General features: G+C 41.0%; 1 protein-coding gene and 1 long non-coding RNA gene across 2 annotated transcripts in view; both read right to left on the reverse strand.

The window, feature by feature from the left end:
• The window catches only part of cdh13 (cadherin 13, H-cadherin (heart)), a 614,670-nt gene that overhangs the window by 166,713 nt on the left and 427,832 nt on the right, over nt 1–20,125 (reverse strand). Inside the window, exon 9 of the mRNA XM_047353799.1 lies at nt 2,786–2,926. Coding sequence (XP_047209755.1) covers nt 2,786–2,926 — 141 coding nt within the window. The remainder of the gene's footprint in view (nt 1–2,785; nt 2,927–20,125) is intronic.
• On the reverse strand, nt 18,592–19,282 carry LOC124860461. The gene is made up of 3 exons (XR_007036364.1): nt 19,148–19,282; nt 18,725–19,072; nt 18,592–18,642 (listed from the first exon to the last, which is right to left on the reverse strand). It is a non-coding gene; the product is annotated as an uncharacterized LOC124860461 (long non-coding RNA).

Raw genomic sequence — 20,125 nt, forward strand, 5'->3', positions numbered from 1 at the left:
AGGCAGGCCAGGAACAAACTAACAAAGGAGATCAAAGCAGCCAAGAGAAGCTACAGTGAGAAGCTGAAGAACAGCCTTTCTACTGGTGACACTTCAGCTGTATGGACTGGTCTGAGAAACCTGACTGCCTATAGGAGCCCCTCCACCCATCCTGAACAGAGTCGTCTTCTGGCCAACCGTCTGAATGGCTTCTACTGCAGACATGACAAGAAGCCATTCACACCTCAAACCATCTCCTCCACATCCCATTCAGGAACAAATTCCTCCCATAAAGTAACCAACCCCCTACCTTCAGATCCTCTGCCTGCACTAAAGATCTCCGAGGAAGATGTAAATAAGCTCTTTCAGCGCATGAAAACAAAGAAAGCTGGAGGACCTGATAACGTCTCCCCATCATGTCTGAAAGCCTGTGCACATCAACTCATTCCGATCTTCACAAGGATCTTCAACAAGTCACTGGAGAAATCTGAGGTCCCCTCCTGCCTCAAACGATCCACCATCATCCCGGTTCCCAAGAAACCCACCATCGTAGGATTAAATGACTACAGGCCTGTAGCCCTGACGTCTGTGGTCGTGAAATGCTTTGAGCGGCTGGTGTTGAAGCACCTGAAAGACATCACAGGCCCCCTGCTGGACCCCCTGCAGTTTGCTTACCGAGCAAACAGGTCGGCAGATGATGCTGTTAACTTAGGTCTAGACTTCATCCTGCAACACCTCGACCACCCAGGGACGTACGCCAGGATCCTGTTTGTAGACTTCAGCTCGGCCTTCAACACCATCATACCAGACATCCTCCACCAGAAGCTCACCCAGCTCAACGTCCCAGCCTCCACCTGTCAGTGGATCTACAGCTTCCTGACGGACCGACAGCAGCAGGTGAGACTGGGGAGCATCTTCTCCTGATCCAGATCAATAAGTACTGGTGCCCCCCAGGGGTGTGTTCTATCCCCACTCTTCTTCTCCCTGTACACAAATGACTGCACCTCATCGGACTCGTCCATGAAACTCCTGAAGTTTACAGATGACACCACTGTCATTGGACTGATCCAGGATGGTGATGAGTCTGCATACAGACAGCAGGTGGATCAGCTGGTACACTGGTGCAGTCAGAACTACCTTGAACTCAACCCACTCAAGACTGTGGAAATGGTGGTGGACTTTCAGACAACACCACCCCCATACACCACCCTCACCATCCTCAACAACACTGTATCGGATGTGGACCACTTCAGGTTCTTAAGAACCACCATCTCTGAGGACCTGAGATGGTTTTCACACATAGACACTGTTTGAAAGAAGGCCCAGCAGAGACTGTACTTCCTGAGGCAACTCAAGAAGTTCAACCTTCCACAGGAGCTGTTGGTCATCTTCTACACTGCCATCATTCAGTCTGTCCTGTCTTCATCCATCTCAGTGTGGTTTGGATCATCCACAAAACAGGACAGGTCCAGACTGCAGCAAATAATCAGGACTGCAGAGAGAATAATCAGAGCTGACCTTCCCTCCATCCAGGACTTATACAGGTCAAGGGTCAAGAAAAGAGCTTCTAAAATCTCTGCAGACCCCACACACCCTGCACATAAACTGTTCAGAGCTTTACCTTCAGGTGGCGCTACAGAGCACTGTTCACTAAAACCAGCCGCCACAGAGACAGTTTCTTATCCCAGGCTGTTTCTCTGTTGAACATTCAATATAGTACAGAACAACAGCATACAGATGTTGCAAATGCACCTTTTTATTATATATGTGTATATTGTACATTGTAAATTTGTATATTCTGTAATACAAAAACAAAACCAAAGAGCAAAGCGTACCGGAGTCAAATTCCTTGTTTGTATGTACGAACTTGGCAATAAAGCTGATTCTGATTCTGATTCTATTGAAAAGCCACACGAGGCAGCACATGTCATTGGACATGCGTTTCGGGATGTTTATTTATGCCTCTTTTCCATACACGGTTCCAGAAACGCATGGGTCCACTGGGTGTTCGATCTCGCTCTACTCAGCATGAAAGCTGATGTGTTTCTATTGACCAACTGATAGCTGGAGGTATAGCTCGAAGCTCCGCCTCCAGCTATCCAGCAGGGATGTGTGCTGTTTCACTATCAACCCTTACTGTCTTATGGTTCAGTGTAAACCCACCAAACATGAGATTCGTTTCAAGTACAAACATGCAAAGTAAAATAAACACATCATGTCCTCCAACACTGATTTCAGAAAAGACAGGACTGATATAGGTCACAAAGTGGGCTGAGTGGAGTAGAGCCCATGGAAAAGGGACATATTATAGAGCATAGTCAAATCCAGTTCAAAGGATCAGATTGGGACAACCCTGACTAAAATTATTATTAGTCATCTCTGTCAATATATTTAAAAATCACCATCAAATAACACAAGAAAATCTAACTAAATTAATTTGTAAAAATTGTAATTTAGCTGTCTTCTTTTCCACCCATTGATTTATAAAACTAATTAATTGCAAATTGTCTCCATATCCTTTTCTCAGAAAAGTTTTTTCCTCTTCATTTAACCACTTGTGCCACAATAATTTGATTAATTAGCAAGAACTTATTACCAGAGCACTATGATACAAATTAGCTTTTGTTTCTGTTTATGTATCCCACATTCTTGAACAAATGCAGTATGTTTGTGAACTCCAACGTTTTTTCTTCCCCAGAGGGGTAAACAAATCCAATTTATAACAGATCTGCAGACGTTGCATTTGATAGAGAGGAGAGTTGAGGAGGAGGGACAGCTTTCACCATAAGTTTCCAGTGTGTCTTACCAGAGGATGTGTGAACTCTGGGGCATGGTCGTTCTTGTCTGTGATGGTGATGGTAGCCGTTGCTGTTCCTGTTAGGCCCACCTCACTTCCTGCCATGTCCTTGGCCACAATCTCTAATTCATATGTTGTAGTTGGGAGAGTCTGGAGAAAAACATATAAGGGTGCAAGGCTTTAAAAGTGGGAAAGCGAAGAAAGAAGTGTTTATTTCCCAGAATTATTGGTGTCTGCCGTGTCTCTAAGAAAACATTAGGATCATAATTTAAAATAAATAGATGTGAGAGCAGATAATGATGTTTTATGAAGAAAAACACACTATGCAGAACAGGATCAGAGCCACAGCAAACCCATCCATTTTAAAGGTTCCTCAGAGCTGTTTGTTAACACACATCCCTCTCAGTGCTCCTGGGGCAACAGAGATCAAGGTCTCCAAGTTCTGCTTTAATAACCTGTAACCTCAAAATAACCTGTACCATTATGATGGCAAACATCCATCCATCAATCCATTCATCCATCCATCCATCCATCCATCCATCCATCCATCCATCCATCCATTTAGCCATCCATTTATCCATCCATCCACCCATCCATCCATCCATTTATCTATCTATCCATCCATCCATCCATCCATCTATCATCCATTTATCCATTTATCCATTTATCCATCCATCCATCCATCTATCCATCCATTTATCCATCCATCCATCCATTTATCCATCCATCCATCTATCATCCATTTATCCATTTATCCATTTATCCATCCATCCATCCATTTATCCATCCATCCATCCATCCATCCATCCATCCATCTATCATCCATTTATCCATCTATCCATCCATTTATCCATCCATCCATTTATCCATCCATCCATCCATCCATCCATCCATCTATCATCCATTTATCCATCCATCCATCCATTTATCCATCCATCCATCCATCCATCCATCCATCCATCTATCATCCATTTATCCATCTATCCATCCATTTATCCATCCATCCATTTATCCATCCATCCATCCATCCATCCATCCATCTATCATCCATTTATCCATCCATCCATCCATTTATCCATCCATCCATCCATCCATCCATCTATCCATCCATTTATCCATCCACCCATCTATCCATCCATTCATTTATCCATCCATCCATCCATCCATCCATTTATCCATCCATTTATCCATCCATCCACCCATCCATCCATCCATCCATTTATCCATCCATTCATCCATTTATCCATCCATCCATCCATCCATCCATCCATCCATTTATCCATTCATCCATCCATCCATCCATCCATCCATCCATCTATCATCCATTTATCCATTTATCCATCCATCCATCCATCCATCCATCCATTTATCCATCCATCCATCCATCCATCCATCCATCCATCTATCATCCATTTATCCATCTATCCATCCATTTATCCATCCATCCATTTATCCATCCATCCATCCATCCATCCATCCATCTATCATCCATTTATCCATCCATCCATCCATTTATCCATCCATCCATCCATCCATCCATCTATCCATCCATTTATCCATCCACCCATCTATCCATCCATTCATTTATCCATCCATCCATCCATCCATCCATTTATCCATCCATTTATCCATCCATCCACCCATCCATCCATCCATCCATTTATCCATCCATTCATCCATTTATCCATCCATCCATCCATCCATCCATCCATTTATCCATTCATCCATCCATCCATCCATCCATCCATCCATCCATCTATCATCCATTTATCCATTTATCCATCCATCCATCCATCCATCCATCCATCCATCCATCTATCCATCCATTTATCCATCCATCCACCCATCCATCCATCCATTTATCCATCCATCCATCATCCATCATCCATCCATCCATCCATCCATTTATCCATCCATCCATCCATCCATCCATCCATTTATCCATCCATCCACCCATCCATCCATCCATTTATCCATCCATCCATCATCTATCATCCATTTATCCATTTATCCATCCATCCATCCATCCATCCATCCATCCATCCATCCATTTATCCATCCATCCATCCATCCATCCATCCATCCATCCATCCATCCATCCATCCATCCATCCATCCATCCATCCATCCATCCATCCATCCATTTATCCATCCATCCATCCATCCATCCATCCATCCATCCATCCATTTATCCATCCATCCATCCATCCATTTATCCATCCATCCATCATCCATCATCCATTTATCCATTTATCCATCCATCCATCCATCCATCCATCCATCCATCCATCCATCCATCCATTTATCCATCCATCCATCCATCCATCCATCCATCCATCCATCCATCCATCCATCCATTTATCCATCCATCCATCCATCCATCCATCCATCCATCCATCCATCCATCCATCCATCCTTTTGTTGTAATGTTAAAATAGTCTAAATACAGCACTGGGGTTGGGTTTTAGGATTGTGTTTTCCTTTAAGCAAGAATTCATGAAACTCACATGCAAAGAGCTAAATTAGATATTCAATCCATTTTTGGTCTGCCAGCACCCATGATCTATGATAGAATTGGGGACATGCTGCATTTAAAAAGATCATGGCAGCAATAATAATTTGTTTGCATAATTCACCTCTAATATAAATGTTAGCTCCACTGAATAAATAACAGCAAGTTATTTAACCAGAGTTGGAGTGGTGAAACCAACTTTTATTTAAGGGTTGCAGTGTTGTTGGAGTTTGTTGTCCTTCTGGGGGTGTTAGCTGTCATATCCTTGGAAACTTCATCCATCTGTCTAACTAAAAAATGCTGCATGAGCTCTCTTCTGCATTGACCTTCTCCTGTGGTGCCCTAGCACAAAACACAAAGGATCACAATTCACACCCCTGAAAACACAGCCTGACAGACAGAAATGAAAAAATAATGCTGCCTAGTGCTCCTCAGAATGAAAATAAAAGACTGAGAGAACAACCAAAAACAAAATAAATTGCCCCAAAATTATTTTATGGAAAGATAATCACAGAACTTCATCACAGAAGACTGTCATTTTTAAAATATTGCATGGCTTCAGGGGGACATCAGGAATACATTTTTGTTCTAGGCTTTATGATAATGGTATTCTAGATTTAGTATATTCATCTACATACATGGGTGATTTTCTGACTTCTCCTCAAACATCCCTTCTTACCACAGGTCCGCATACTCCTGGACAGTCAATCAGATTATCGTGAATGAAATTGGTGAGCAGCGGAAAGCTGTGACCCAGGAACTGTCAACCTCAGGGTGTGTGTGTGTATTTGTGTGTGTGTGTGTGTGTGTGTGTGTGTGTGTGTGTGTGTGTGTGTGTGTGTGTGTGTATTATTTACCGGTTAAACTGAGGCCGGGCAGTGGGATTAAATAATCAATTGATGGATCATACTGGAGCTAAGACTAAGACCATCTGGGATCTATGATGCCGGGTGATCTAATATTTCACAACTTCTACAACAATAAAAACTACAGATAATAATTTACAACAAATACATGTATAACAAACGCTATATACACCAGTGCTGTTAAAAAATACACTGCTCAAAAAAATAAAGGGAACACTCAAATAACATCCTAGATCTGAATGAATGAAATATTCTCATTGAATACTTTGTTCTGTACAAAGTTGAATGTTCTGACAACAAAATCAGACAAAAATCATCAATGGAAATCAAATGTATTAACCAATGGAGCCCTGGATTGGAGTCACACACAAAATTAAAGTGGAAAAACACACTAGAGGCTGATCCAACTTTGATGTAATGTCCTTAAAACAAGTCAAAATGAGGCTCAGTATTGTGTGTGACCTCCACGTGTCTGTATGACCTCCCTACAACACCTGGACATGCTCCTGATGAGACGGATGGTCTCCTGAGGGATCTCCTCCCAGACCTGGACTAAAGCATCCACCAACTCCTGGACAGTCTGTGGTGCAACGTGACGTTGGTGGATGGAGCGAGACATGATGTTTCAGATGTGCTCAATCAGATTCAGGTCTGGGGAACGGGCGGGCCAGTCCATAGCTTCAATGTCTTCATCTTGCAGGAACTGCTGACACACTCCAGCCACATGAGGTCTAGCATTGTCCTGCATTAGGAGGAACCCAGGACCAACCGCACCAGCATATGGTCTCACAAGGGGTCTGAGGATCTCATCTCGGTACCTAATGGCAGTCAGGCTACCTCTGGCGAGCACATGGAAAGAAATGCCACCCCACACCATTACTGACCCAAGGGTCAAAGGGGTCATGATGAAGGATATTGGAGACAGCAGATCTCTCTCCATGGTGTCTCCAGACTCTGTCACGTCTGTCACATGTGCTCAGTGTGAACCTGCTTTCATCTGTGAAGAGCACAGGGCGCCAGTGGTGAAATTGCCAATCCTGGTGTTCTCTGGCAAATGCCAAGCGTCCTGCACGGTGTTGGGCTGTGAGCACAACCCCCATTTGTAGACGTCAGGCCCTCATACCATCCTCATGGAGTCGGTTTCTAACCGTTAGTGCAGACACATGCACATTTGTGGCCTGCTGGAGGTCATTTTGCAGGACTCTGGCAGTGTTCCACCTGTTCCTCCTTGCACAAAGGCTGAGGTAGTGGTCCTGCTGCTGGGTTGTTGCCCTCCTACGATCTCCTCCACGTCTCCTGGTGTACTGGTCTGTCTCCTGGACGCCTCCAGGCTCTGGACACTACGCTGACAGACACAGCAAACCTTCTTGCCACAGCTTGCACTGATGTGCCATCCTGGATGAGCTGCACTACCTGAGCCACTTGTGTGGGTTGTAGTGTCCGTCTCATGTTACCACGAGTGTGAAAGCACCACCAACATTCAAAAGTGACCAAAACATCAGCCAGAAAGCATCGGTACTGAGAAGTGGTCTGTGGTCCCCACCTGCAGAACCACTCCTTTATTGAGTGTCTTGCTAATCACCAAAGATTTCCTCCTGTTGTCTATTTCATTTGAACAACAAGATGTGAAATTGATTGTCAGTCAGTGTTGCTTCCTAAGTGGACAGTTTGATTTCACAGAAGTTTGATTTACTTGGAGTTATATTGTGTTGTTTAAGTTATCTCTTTATTTTTCTAGAGCAGTGTATTTGCTCCTTTGCAGATTTGTTTGGCTTTTGCTTTTTTTGTTTCAGATCATTAAACAAATTTTAATATCAGACAAAAATAACCTGAGTAAATAGAAAAAGCAGTTTTTAAATGACAATTTTATTGTGAATATATATATGAATATATATATATATATATATATATATATACATACACTGTATTTATTCTTGCTTAACTCTAAAGCAGCTCTCAGCACAGAGAGACAAGGACAAAGTGCAAGACAACAGCCAGCTGCTACCATCACTAGTTAGTGACATACTGACTGAGAAGGGTGTGCCTCACAACAAGCTCCTCCGCAATCAAACACCGGTGCAAACAGATGGTGCTCCACAGACCTGTGAGTTTATTAAACTTTATGCACACAATCACACACGAATGCACACGTCAGTGCTGAAGCACACTCACACATGCACACCTGAGCACAGACAAATACTTCTGCCCTCCAGCTGGAGAGGAGCGAGGCTCGGGGATAGATGCGGTCTCAGTGGTGTCTAAACACATTGAGCGTGGCCTCCTATGGCGACTGACAATGTCTTAATGAGCATTTCCAAAGTCCCAACTCAATTATAAACTCTCTGGCACTACCTGGCCAAGGAAAGATGTTCGTATTCACTGTGGACTAGAGTTGATGCAACAGGGAACCTTTCCTCCAGGTGTCAGAAAACTTACTGGCAGAATTTGATAGAGATCCTTCCCTCAGACATGATGATTTGTCTGAAATGCCGGACTGAACTTGTTAGTAACAAAACTGTCAAGTCAGTGGATATTACTCTTTTTAACATTTACAGCACCCTTCATATTTATTGGCACCTCTGGGAAAGATGTGGAAAAATCCTTCAATTAAATTAATCTTTTAACAGCAGCAATGCAACCTTACAGTAAAAAATGTTGAAAAAACGTTTTTTCAGCTGTCTTCCTATGGATTTGGGTAATATGTTTGAAAACTAGCAAAGGGATGACAAAAGATTTTAAACTATACGGTATATTTATAACAGCAAGTAAAACAAAATCTATCACCAAAAAATTGTTTGTATGTAGATCCACCTGCAGTTGGAGAATGAAAAATATATTGAAAATATTAAACCTATAACCCCTGACCCCTATGATCTGATTTCTCCTGAACATCCACGCCTTATCAATTCATCTGCAGAAAATATGAATTTACTTTTCTTCACACTCTGCATGGATGGATGGATGGATGGATGAATTGGTGGGTGGATGGATGGATGGATGGATGGATGGATGGATGGATGACAGGCCGTGTTTGAGAGGCATCTGACCTAGGACTGGCAGATCAGGTCACTGCATTCAGACAGATGTACTGGCAAAAATCTGACACAGGAAGGAAAGGATGAGGAAACTAAAAGAGAACAGCCTGACATTGCAGACACTACATTAGCTCTCTGAATAGGTTTAATATTAAAATCAAATTGGCGGTGGACTCTTTGTTCTCTTCTAGCCCTTTAGTGATGCTCGCTCACTGCACCGAACCACTGGATGTTCTTCAAGCCTCTTTTCAATTGCTTAGTTAAATGATGACAGACATAAAAGGCTTTAGAAAAAACTCCACCACTACATAAAGACCCGCTATTGAGATTATTTATACAAGAGCAACATTAATTATTATACCTTATACCTTCAACTGGTTTATATTTCTACATTTCAGCATTTTTCCCAATTAACAGATTTTCTCTTCTTAAAAATAAAACATTTTCTTTTGTCCTTAGCATTGCTAAAACGGCATGTTTAAGGTCTCAAAAATCTGCCTTTTTCATTCTCTAATGACTTTTTTTACATCACGTGCTTGGAGGACTTGGGGTGGAATGAAGTATTATATACTGTATAATAACAAAACAAACAGCAAAAGTTTTCTTTGGCTAAAAGCGAAACATCTCAGTTTTTGTTTTCCATCAATCACTGTCAAAACTCATTTATTCTCATTGCCTCGGCCTCCCTGTGAATTGTGCGGATTGCACCAACTCTGATATTTATGAAGCATTACAACTCAGCATTAGCCGAGATGCTGTCGGTCGGCATCAGTTAAGCTGAGGCACAGAAAAAAATGACAATATTCATAGAAACAACATGCAACTGAGGACTATGGTCATCAGGTTCCTGCAAGCATTTGGTTCATGCAGTGAGAAGAAGCTGATGAGGTGAAAAATGCATTTGTGTTTATTTATGGTGTGCCTTTTATTATTTGTGATAGAAATAAACATAAAAAAAATTTAAATTCATATGTTAAATATACAGGTCCTTCTCAAAATATTAGCATATTGTGATAAAGTTCATTATTTTCCATAATGTCATGATGAAAATTTAACATTCATATATTTTAGATTCATTGCACACTAACTTAAATATTTCAGGTCTTTTATTGTCTTAATACGGATGATTTTGGCATACAGCTCATGAAAACCCAAAATTCCTATCTCACAAAATTAGCATATTTCATCTGACCAATAAAAAAAAAGTGTTTTTAATACAAAAAACGTCAACCTTCAAATAATCATGTACAGTTATGCACTCAATACTTGGTCGGGAATCCTTTTGCAGAAATGACTGCTTCAATGCGGCGTGGCATGGAGGCAATCAGCCTGTGGCACTGCTGAGGTCTTATGGAGGCCCAGGATGCTTCGATAGCGGCCTTTAGCTCATCCAGAGTGTTGGGTCTTGAGTCTCTCAACGTTCTCTTCACAATATCCCACAGATTCTCTATGGGGTTCAGGTCAGGAGAGTTGGCAGGCCAATTGAGCACATTGATACCATGGTCAGTAAACCATTTACCAGTGGTTTTGGCACTGTGAGCAGGTGCCAGGTCGTGCTGAAAAATGAAATCTTCATCTCCATAAAGCTTTTCAGCAGATGGAAGCATGAAATGCTCCAAAATCTCCTGATAGCTAGCTGCATTGACCCTGCCCTTGATAAAACACAGTGGACCAACACTAGCAGCTGACACGGCACCCCAGACCATCACTGACTGTGGGTACTTGACACTGGACTTCTAGCATTCTGGCATTTCCTTCTCCCCAGTCTTCCTCCAGACTCTGGCACCTTGATTTCTGAATGACATGCAGAATTTGCTTTCATCCGAAAAAAGTACTTTGGACCACTGAGCAACAGTCCAGTGCTGCTTCTCTGTAGCCCAGGTCAGGCGCTTCTGCCGCTGTTTCTGGTTCAAAAGTGTCTTGACCTGGGGAATGCGGCACCTGTAGCCCATTTCCTGCACACGCCTGTGCACGGTGGCTCTGGATGTTTCTACTCCAGACTCAGTCCACTGCTTCCGCAGGTCCCCCAAGGTCTGGAATCGGCTCTTCTCCACAATCTTCCTCAGGGTCCGGTCACCTCTTCTCGTTGTGCAGCGTTTTCTGCCACACTTTTTCCTTCCCACAGACATCCCACTGAGGTGCCTTGATACAGCACTCTGGGAACAGCCTATTCGTTCAGAAATTTCTTTCTGTGTCTTACCCTCTTGCTTGAGGGTGTCAATAGTGGCCTTCTGGACAGCAGTCAGGTCGGCAGTCTTACCCATGATTGGGGATTTGAGTGATGAACCAGGCTGGGAGTTTTAAAGGCCTCAGGAATCTTTTGCAGGTGTTTAGAGTTAACTCGTTGATTCAGATGATTAGGTTCATAGCTCGTTTAGAGACCCTTTTAATGATATGCTAATTTTGTGAGATAGGAATTTTGGGTTTTCATGAGCTGTATGCCTAAATCATCCGTATTAAGACAATAAAAGACCTGAAATATTTCAGTTAGTGTGCAATGAATCTAAAATATATGAATGTTAAATTTTCATCATGACATTATGGAAAATAATGAACTTTATCACAATATGCTAATATTTTGAGAAGGACCTGTATATATGCATTATTTATTTTAGTATGTAAGTCAGATATTTTATATGCTGTGTCTTTTTGCTATTTGGTGTTATTTAGTATTTTTAAATAAGGAATTTCATAATGATGTGTCATGAAGACAGTTTCTCTGTTTTCTGAGCAGAAAAGCTTAAGCAGAGACAAAAGTTGAAAATTAACCATTTTGCTGAAAGTTCTGCATGCAACACATAAGTATAATATGCTAAATTAGCCTGTCACAATGTTCTGGTTGCATTGTGTTTGAAAAAACATTAATAAATAAATGAAAATGAACTGTGACTAATTACCTTCTCTTCACTAGAAAGTAAATAGCTACAGGAAATGTTTCCCTTGGACTGAAGCACAAATTTATCAAATGATTAAAACTTCATAAATAACAGAAAAGATTTTCTCACACACTAAATGTATGCACCAGTACATATTTCCAGCAACACAATAAAGATTACATTAGCTGTGCTGGTAGGTTTCTGAGGCTAAACTCAAATAAATAAAAACTGGAACCAACTGTGGATTTTCCACAACAACATAAACAGCCACACATTACCTGTATTAACTGCATCTGTTTGAACTAATTATCAATATAAAAGACACCTGTCCACACTCTCAATCAAACAAACTGCAACCTCTCCACCAAGACCAGAGAGCTGTGTGAGGACAGCAGGGATAAAATATTAAAACTGCACAAGACTGGGATGGGCTACAGGAAAATAGCCAAGCAGCTTGGTGAGAAGGCAACAACTGTTGGAGCAAGAAAATGGAAGAAGTTCAAGATGAGTATATACAAGTTTATGAAATATGCAGTAAATTTGCTTGCCACATCCACCAAAACCCTTTTCTGAATCTGGAAGTTTTAGTTTTCTGGAACCGGTGGATTGCCGGTTCCAACCCCTGCTCTGTCTGTCTCCCTCGTTGACTTCTTGGGCAACACACCCTCCTTGCCTGCTGATGGTGGCATCCTCACTTCTGTCAGTCTGTCCCAGGGCAGTTGTGGCTAAATGTAGCTCACCACTGTCAGTGGTTGAATGGGTGAATGACTGATTGTAGCATGAAGCTTGTTGGGGTCTCGGGGGATTTGACTGGTGAAAGATTGGTTTGATGAACATGAAAGTGAAGTTGAACATCTCCCATGGCCTGCACAGTCACCAGATCTAAATATTATTGAGACACTTTGGGGTGTTTTGGAGGAGCGAGTCAGGAAACGTTTTCCTCCACCAGTATCATGTAGTGACCTGGCCACTATCCTGCAAGAAGAATGGCTTAAAATCCCTCTGACCACTGTGCAGGACTTGTATATGTCATTCCCAAGACGAATTGATGCTGTATTGGCCACAAAAGGAGGCCCTACACCATACTAATAAATTATTGTGGTCTAAAACCAGGTGTTTCAGTTTCATTGTCCAACCCCTGTACATGCTTCCAATAGGTCATATTATCAGGCAGCATAGGATACATTTTCATTGTTACGCTGATGATACTCAGCTTTACTTATCCATAAATCCTGATGAACCCAACCAGTTAGATAGACTACAAGCATGTCTTGAAGACATAAAAACTTGGATGACTTTAAATTTTCTGCTTCTAAATTCAGACAAGACAGAAGTTGTCGTCTTTGGACCGGAGTCTTTAAAAAAGAAACTGCTTAGTCAATCACTTAACTTCGATGGCATTAAATTGACCTCTGATAATAAAATAAAAAACCTTGGTGTTATTTTTGACCAGGACATGTCATTTAAATCCCATATTAAACAGGTTTCTAGGATTTCCTTCTTTCATCTCCGGAACATTGCCAAAATTAGAAATATCCTATCCAGGAGTGACGCTGAAAAACTAGTCCATGCATTTGTTACTTCAAGGCTGGACTATTGTAATTCTTTACTATCAGGATGTCCACAAAATGCTGCAGCAAGAGTTCTGATGAAAATTAAAAAGAGAGATCATATTTCTCCTATTTTAGCTTCCCTTCATTGGCTCCCTGTTAAATCCAGAATAGAATTTAAAATTCTCCTCCTCACATATAAAGCCCTTAATGATCTAGCTCCATCATACATCAGAGATCTGATTGGTCCATATGTTCCTAACAGAGCACTTTGTTCTCAGACTGCATGTTTACTGGTGGTTCCTAGAGTCTCTAGAAGTAGAATGGGAGGCAGATCCTTTAGTTATCAGGCTCCTCTCCTGTGGAACCAGCTCCCAGTTTTAGTCCGTGAGGCAGACACCCTGTCTACTTTTGAGGCTAGGCTTAAAACTTTCCTTTTTGATAAAGCTTATAGTTAGAGTGGCTTAGTTTATCCTGAGTTATCTCTGTAGTTATGCTGCTAAAGGCTTAGGCTGCTGGAGGAGATAATGACCACTTTCACCCTCTTCGCTACATTCTCACACTACTCTCCAATTTAGCATTATTTGCTGTTATTTCAGTTTTTAACTTTATGCTCTCTCGTTTCTCTTCCTAGAAGCTACACCTGGCCGGACTCTGTGTCTACCTGTGACACCTTTCTGGAGAGGGGCATCTTCTGAGCTTCTGCTGGCAACAACTTAATGCTTACCTTCTACAGATGATCCACATGGCCCTGTCTTTCAGTGTTTAACCCTTTCTCTCTCCTAGACATGGCTACTGACTGAGCTTCTACTGTAACTAACTCTATGTGCTCTCTTTCAGACTCTAACCTTGAAAACTGGTTCAGAGTTGATCTGTTCTTTCTTTCTAGATGAAACGACTAAAGGAGCTACATCCATTAACATTTACTTTTCCTTCCCATAGAAAGTACTCCTGGATCAGTGCTTCTTTGTTCTTTTTGTGTCTCTGCTCTGTTCTCTCAAACCCCGAGTCGGTCGTGGCAGATGGCCGCCCACACTGAGCCTGGTTCTGGTTCTGCTGGAGGTTTCTTCCTGTTAAAAGGGAGTTTTTCCTCTCCACTGTCGCTACATGCATGCTCAGTATGAGGGATTGCTGCAAAGTCAACACCAGTGACTGTCCACTGTCTCTACATGATCATCCAGGAGGAGTGAATGCTGCAAGTCACTGACTGGATGCAATCTGCTGGGTTTCCTTAAATAGAAAAGCCTTTAACCAATTTGAATAAATAACTGAATCTGACTGCACTGTTTGGTAGTTAGGATTAATTGGAATGTATGAACCTGATTTGAAATATGGATGATTCGATTGAGTTGACTTTGTGAAATGCCTTGAGACGACGTGTGTTGTTAATTGATGCTATATAAATAAAATTGATTTAATTTGTCACTATCCATATACTACTTTACTTTTGCTTTCAACTTACATCATTCAATCCAACCTAACATAACTGCTTTTTATGATATATGATATCAACATATGAGTTGACAATACTTTGCTAGATTTCAGTCTTTTTGTGGCTAAGCTAAAGGTGAGGTAGCTATTATGACCAAGGCACGATGCAGTATTACAAATCACAGTTCCTTGTACAAATGACCCATTTTTGGTGAAGGATAGTTTCTCTTCATGAAGAAGTCCTGTTTATTGTGACCTTAGACCTCTACATTGGTTTGAATGAACTGCATGATTAGCCATTTGAAAGAACTGAATCTATGTATATGGGGAGAATTGTGATTCCTTTTGCAGATCATGACTGTTACCTAAAACATTGTGATCCAGATTTCGGAGGAGGTCTTTGACCACTTGTTACATAGAAAAATGTAAAGGATCCCAAATCAATCAAACACATTTATACTGTTAGATTCAGTTTAAAAATGTTCATATTTCCTGAATATGTTCAGATTTGGCCACTTTACAACAAACTTAAATGTAATTTATTAGGATTTTTCATCATAATCCAACACAAAGTAGAGAATCACTGTGAAAAATAATACAACTTTCTTTAAGCTAAACATTTGAAGAGCATGGCATGCTTTGTTAGTCCCTCCTGAGGCAATACCAGCTGCATGTTTTTTGTTGTTTCTTGTCTCTTGACAGCTTTACACATTTAGACAGATGAGAGGACTTGACTAAAATGGTTTTTGTCAGAAAACATATGTAAACATCCATTCTCAAGTCTTGCCACAAGTTCTCAGTTGGATTTAGGTCAGGACTTTGACTAGGCCATTCCAACCTATGAATCTGCTTTGATCTAAACCATCCGTTGTATCTCTGGCTGTATGTTTAGGGTGGTTGTCCTGCTGGAAGGTGAACCTCACATCTAACAATTTTCCTATGGTCAGATTATCACTCCAGAGTTTTGGATCTCTGCAGCACCTCAAGACTTATTACGGACCTCTAGGCTGCTTCTGTAATTAATGCTTTCTTTGTCCAGCCTGTCAGTTTAAGTGTCATGTCCATGTCTTAGTAGGTCTGCAGTTGGTCCACCCTCTCTCCATGTTCAGATGATGGGTTGGACTTCTGTTATATGTCTGTGATCATCTGTGATGTTTCTGTCTAACACGAATTAACTAACTGATTAACAAGCTGATCAACATCATCATCCTGTCAACAAAACAGCACAAACATCCAAATTATCTCATAGAATTAGGACATTGTTTAATAATTATCTGGACTGTTTAAAAGTCATAATCATAATTGTCCCAGTCCTGTGGTTTTTAGTTAAATATCCTCAGATACCTTCATGAAGGAGAGCTGAGAATAATCATTGTTTTTTTTTTCTTTCTTTCAAACATTCAAGCTCCACTTCACAGGTCATTGGAAGCTAACAATCCACCTCTGTGGACAGAATATTAATCACTTTCACAACAGTTAATTACAACCTGGTGGTAAACTTGTACCGCCCTTATCTGGGCCAAAGCTGCTTACAGGAGGGATCTATTTTGTTCGTTAGCATTCATCCAGAGGAGAAGGTCTAGGAAATATGGAGGCGGCGGTGGCGTGGTGACAGGCCAATAGGAGTGTTCAATCCTTTTTCTCCTTATTCTGTGGGTTCAGTTCTAAATATGTTGTGACAGCAGCTGGATCAATACAGCAGAGTGGGTTTGTTCTGATAAAAGACAAATCAACAACAATAGGAATGACTCTACCTACACTACTATTTAAACCAATCTTTAATTTAATAAAAATAAACTACAGAGATATGTGTTTTTTCTAATTAGCAAATGTATGATCTAAGGAAAACAATTTAATGACAAATTTAATTATGCATGCAGTATATACAATATATACAGAAACATGCCTGATCCAATTACACAATCATACTGAAAAAGCAAGAAACAGTTTCTTAACTTTACTAGAGATCCAAGGTCATCAAAACAGGACATTTTCTAGCTGCTTTGCATCCAGAGACTGTGCTATAAATGTTGGCCTTTTAGCTCATTTGTGCTTTTTGTTTTTCACACTTATAAAAAGTTTGCATTAAAAATACGAAATTTTACACTAAAATAAGGTTGCAAACAATAGGAATATTATATGATGAGATAAGTTTCTGAAATAGAAGTCATAGTCAGACCTGATCAACTAAACCAGCAGCTGCATTAAACTACAAATAAGGCTTAAATTAGACAACTATAAGAACCAGAGATACAGTAATAGAGGAGCTAATCATAAATTAAAATTAAGGTTTACATTTGAAATAGAGCACCCTTTATTTTCATTTTTTTTTTTTTAAATACATCCATCCATCCATCATCCATTTATAGTCTGTAGCTGCAGCGGTGGCCAAAACCCAGAAGGACAGAGGGCACAGTGCAATCCAGCCTGGTGAGATATCTCCAGAGAGACCAAGAGGAAAAGGATCCCCACCACAGTCCGTCCCACCTCGCGGCTCATAGTGAGCCCGACACATCTCAGAGAACCACAGGCTGCAAGTCAAAAACCCACCAAGCTGCAATGCCACCCGAGCCCTGTTCAAACATCAAGCCATTGGGGATGCCCCCCACATCTGGCTCTCCTTCATCAGACTGCTAAAACCCAAATTCATCTCCACATCACTGGTCCCCACTGAACTGGTGCCAGCACAGAAGCAGAGGAGAAAAATGGACCATTCCATACCCCTTGTGCCAAGTCCTCCATCCTCCTCACCCAGTGTGTGCATTTATGTCTGTATTAATACCAAGTGTTTCATGTAGGTCTAAAGTGCATTAAAGGTGTGGCAACATTGGGGAACATGCCAACTCCATGCAGAAAACCACAGACCTGGAATTGAACCCAGGACCTACTCCAAGGCAACAGTGCTAAACATTTGTCCCACAAAATGGAGGAATACAGTGTGGAAGATTAAATATATGATTAAGCAAAGAGCCAGAATTACTAGACTGATAATTTCATGGATTTGAACAAAGTGCAATTTTCAAATCTTCTTTCAGCAAGTGAGCCCCAGGCAAAAAGACACTAGTTAATAATCCTGAATGTCTTCCAAACATGTAGCTGAAAAACCCAAACGTTATCTGCTCCCATCTTATATTTTTGTTATTCTTCCTGCTGCTCATGCAGATGAACAATATCTAAATCCATAAGGCTACCCTATAAAGCTAAATGTCTGTGTCCAGTTTAGGCAGGACTTTTCAGTAAGAAGTTTAAAATGACAGACCTTTTCCTCTGACGGCCTGTCTTACCCATGTTGTTTTTCCTGGTGTAAGTAATGCTCGTCAGCTGCACTCTGTGCTGATATTGAAACATATTACAGACACGGTCCTTAAACTGTCTCCTGCACGGTCCAAGGTTTAGCAATGTTGCATTTTTGTTAGTTTTATCAGCAACATAAAAACATATGATATGAAAAGGTGAGTATTTTTCATCAGTAACAGCATTGTGCCTGTCATTTTTCTTGAAATAGATGTGACCCACATACAGAGAACACTCAGAAGTAAAGTTTAACGTGTTTTTATTGTCAGCAAAGTAATCAGGGACGAAAACTGGAAACACCAACTGTACAGGAAGAAAGGAGAAGGGACTGGTGAATAAACTGACAATATATAGCAACTGATAAAAGATCTGAGAAATGGCTTACTAAATTGGTGTTGCTTGAACCACGAGGGGTAGAGAGATTCAGAGTCTTAGCTTGCGAAGTGAGGTTGCTCAGTTGTCTTCTCAGGTGCTGGTTTGGTGCAAACCAGGTGAAACACAGGTGCCGATGCTTGTGATGGAGGGTGGAACAGGGTACACTTATGCCTTGGTCCCGGAGTTGAAGGAAGTGGGAAGCCGCCAGCTTGGTCCGTGTCTGAAAAGTACAAACAGTTGGGAGAGAAATCCACAAGAAGGCAGATCCAATACTCAGTAGATGATTATCCAGATTGGTCAGAGAACCTCTGGAACGAAGTCGGGTCTCAGCAAAGTAAACAAAGCCTCAGGTAAAAACCTGCGAGGGAGCAAATACAAAAGTTACTAGAAGCACATGAACGAAGCAAAAATCAGTAGAGACTGAGCTTCTTACCACTAAGGTAAACACTCTGGCTTTCAAGTGCTGGCAGCCTCCCGCCTAAGTACTCCTCCGTGCAATCAGCAGATAGGTCGCACCTGCCATCCAGCGCACCTGAGAACCTCCAGCACCAACTGAGAAACACTGAAGCCATGAATACAAGTACACCATACACATACACACGCACACACACACAGACTCTGACAGTGCCTCTCTTATTGTCTGTCATTTCATAGTTTTTTTAAAGTTTAGAGTTAAATCATTGCTTAAATTTTTGAAAACCTATAATTATTAAACATTCTTTTAGTTGTTAAGAAAGATAAAATCAAGTTCTTTCAGATGGGTTAATCAAAGCCATTTAATAAGGACTGTCTAAGACATACAGCCAAGACCATGGTGGTACAAAAGAAATAAAAGAAAATTAATTAGCCATTGTGATCACAGAGTGTCTGCCTTACGAAAACAAAAGATCTAAGTGCATACTTAATATTTCTTTAGAAAGATGGACGTGACATGTACAAGTGTCTGGCTGCAGTGATTTCATCTCTACTCAACAGAGTGCAAGAGAAATAGTTCAAATAATTCAGCTGGAAAGACTTTACAAAATCCAGAGCATTTCAACATTCATTCATCTGGAACAACTCCAAATTTTCTCCCACAGCTGAAGCTCAAAGGCCTGTCAGACTGGGTTCTACGCCGTTCTACTTTCTACTACATTATGTTTCCATCTTTTCGCTCTTTTTCTTCCAACGTAAGCTTTAGTGAGTTCAGACATACAGAGAATGTTTCTAAGGTTCCTCTTAGACATGTGTTGCTAGTATCCTGTTTGCTTTGATAACCTAATCGCTTCACTAAATTCTGAGGTTTTACATATTCTGTGTTTCTTTTCTTTTGGTATGTAGTTAGTCTTTCACAAACTTTTCCAATTTGGTTTAATAAATAGTGCTTTCTTTTTTGAAAAATTTAGATTTCTATTTTTTATACAGTAAAACC

This window comes from Girardinichthys multiradiatus, chromosome 2, assembly GCF_021462225.1.
Source record: "Girardinichthys multiradiatus isolate DD_20200921_A chromosome 2, DD_fGirMul_XY1, whole genome shotgun sequence".
In the NCBI taxonomy this organism is placed as follows: Eukaryota; Metazoa; Chordata; class Actinopteri; order Cyprinodontiformes; family Goodeidae; genus Girardinichthys; species Girardinichthys multiradiatus.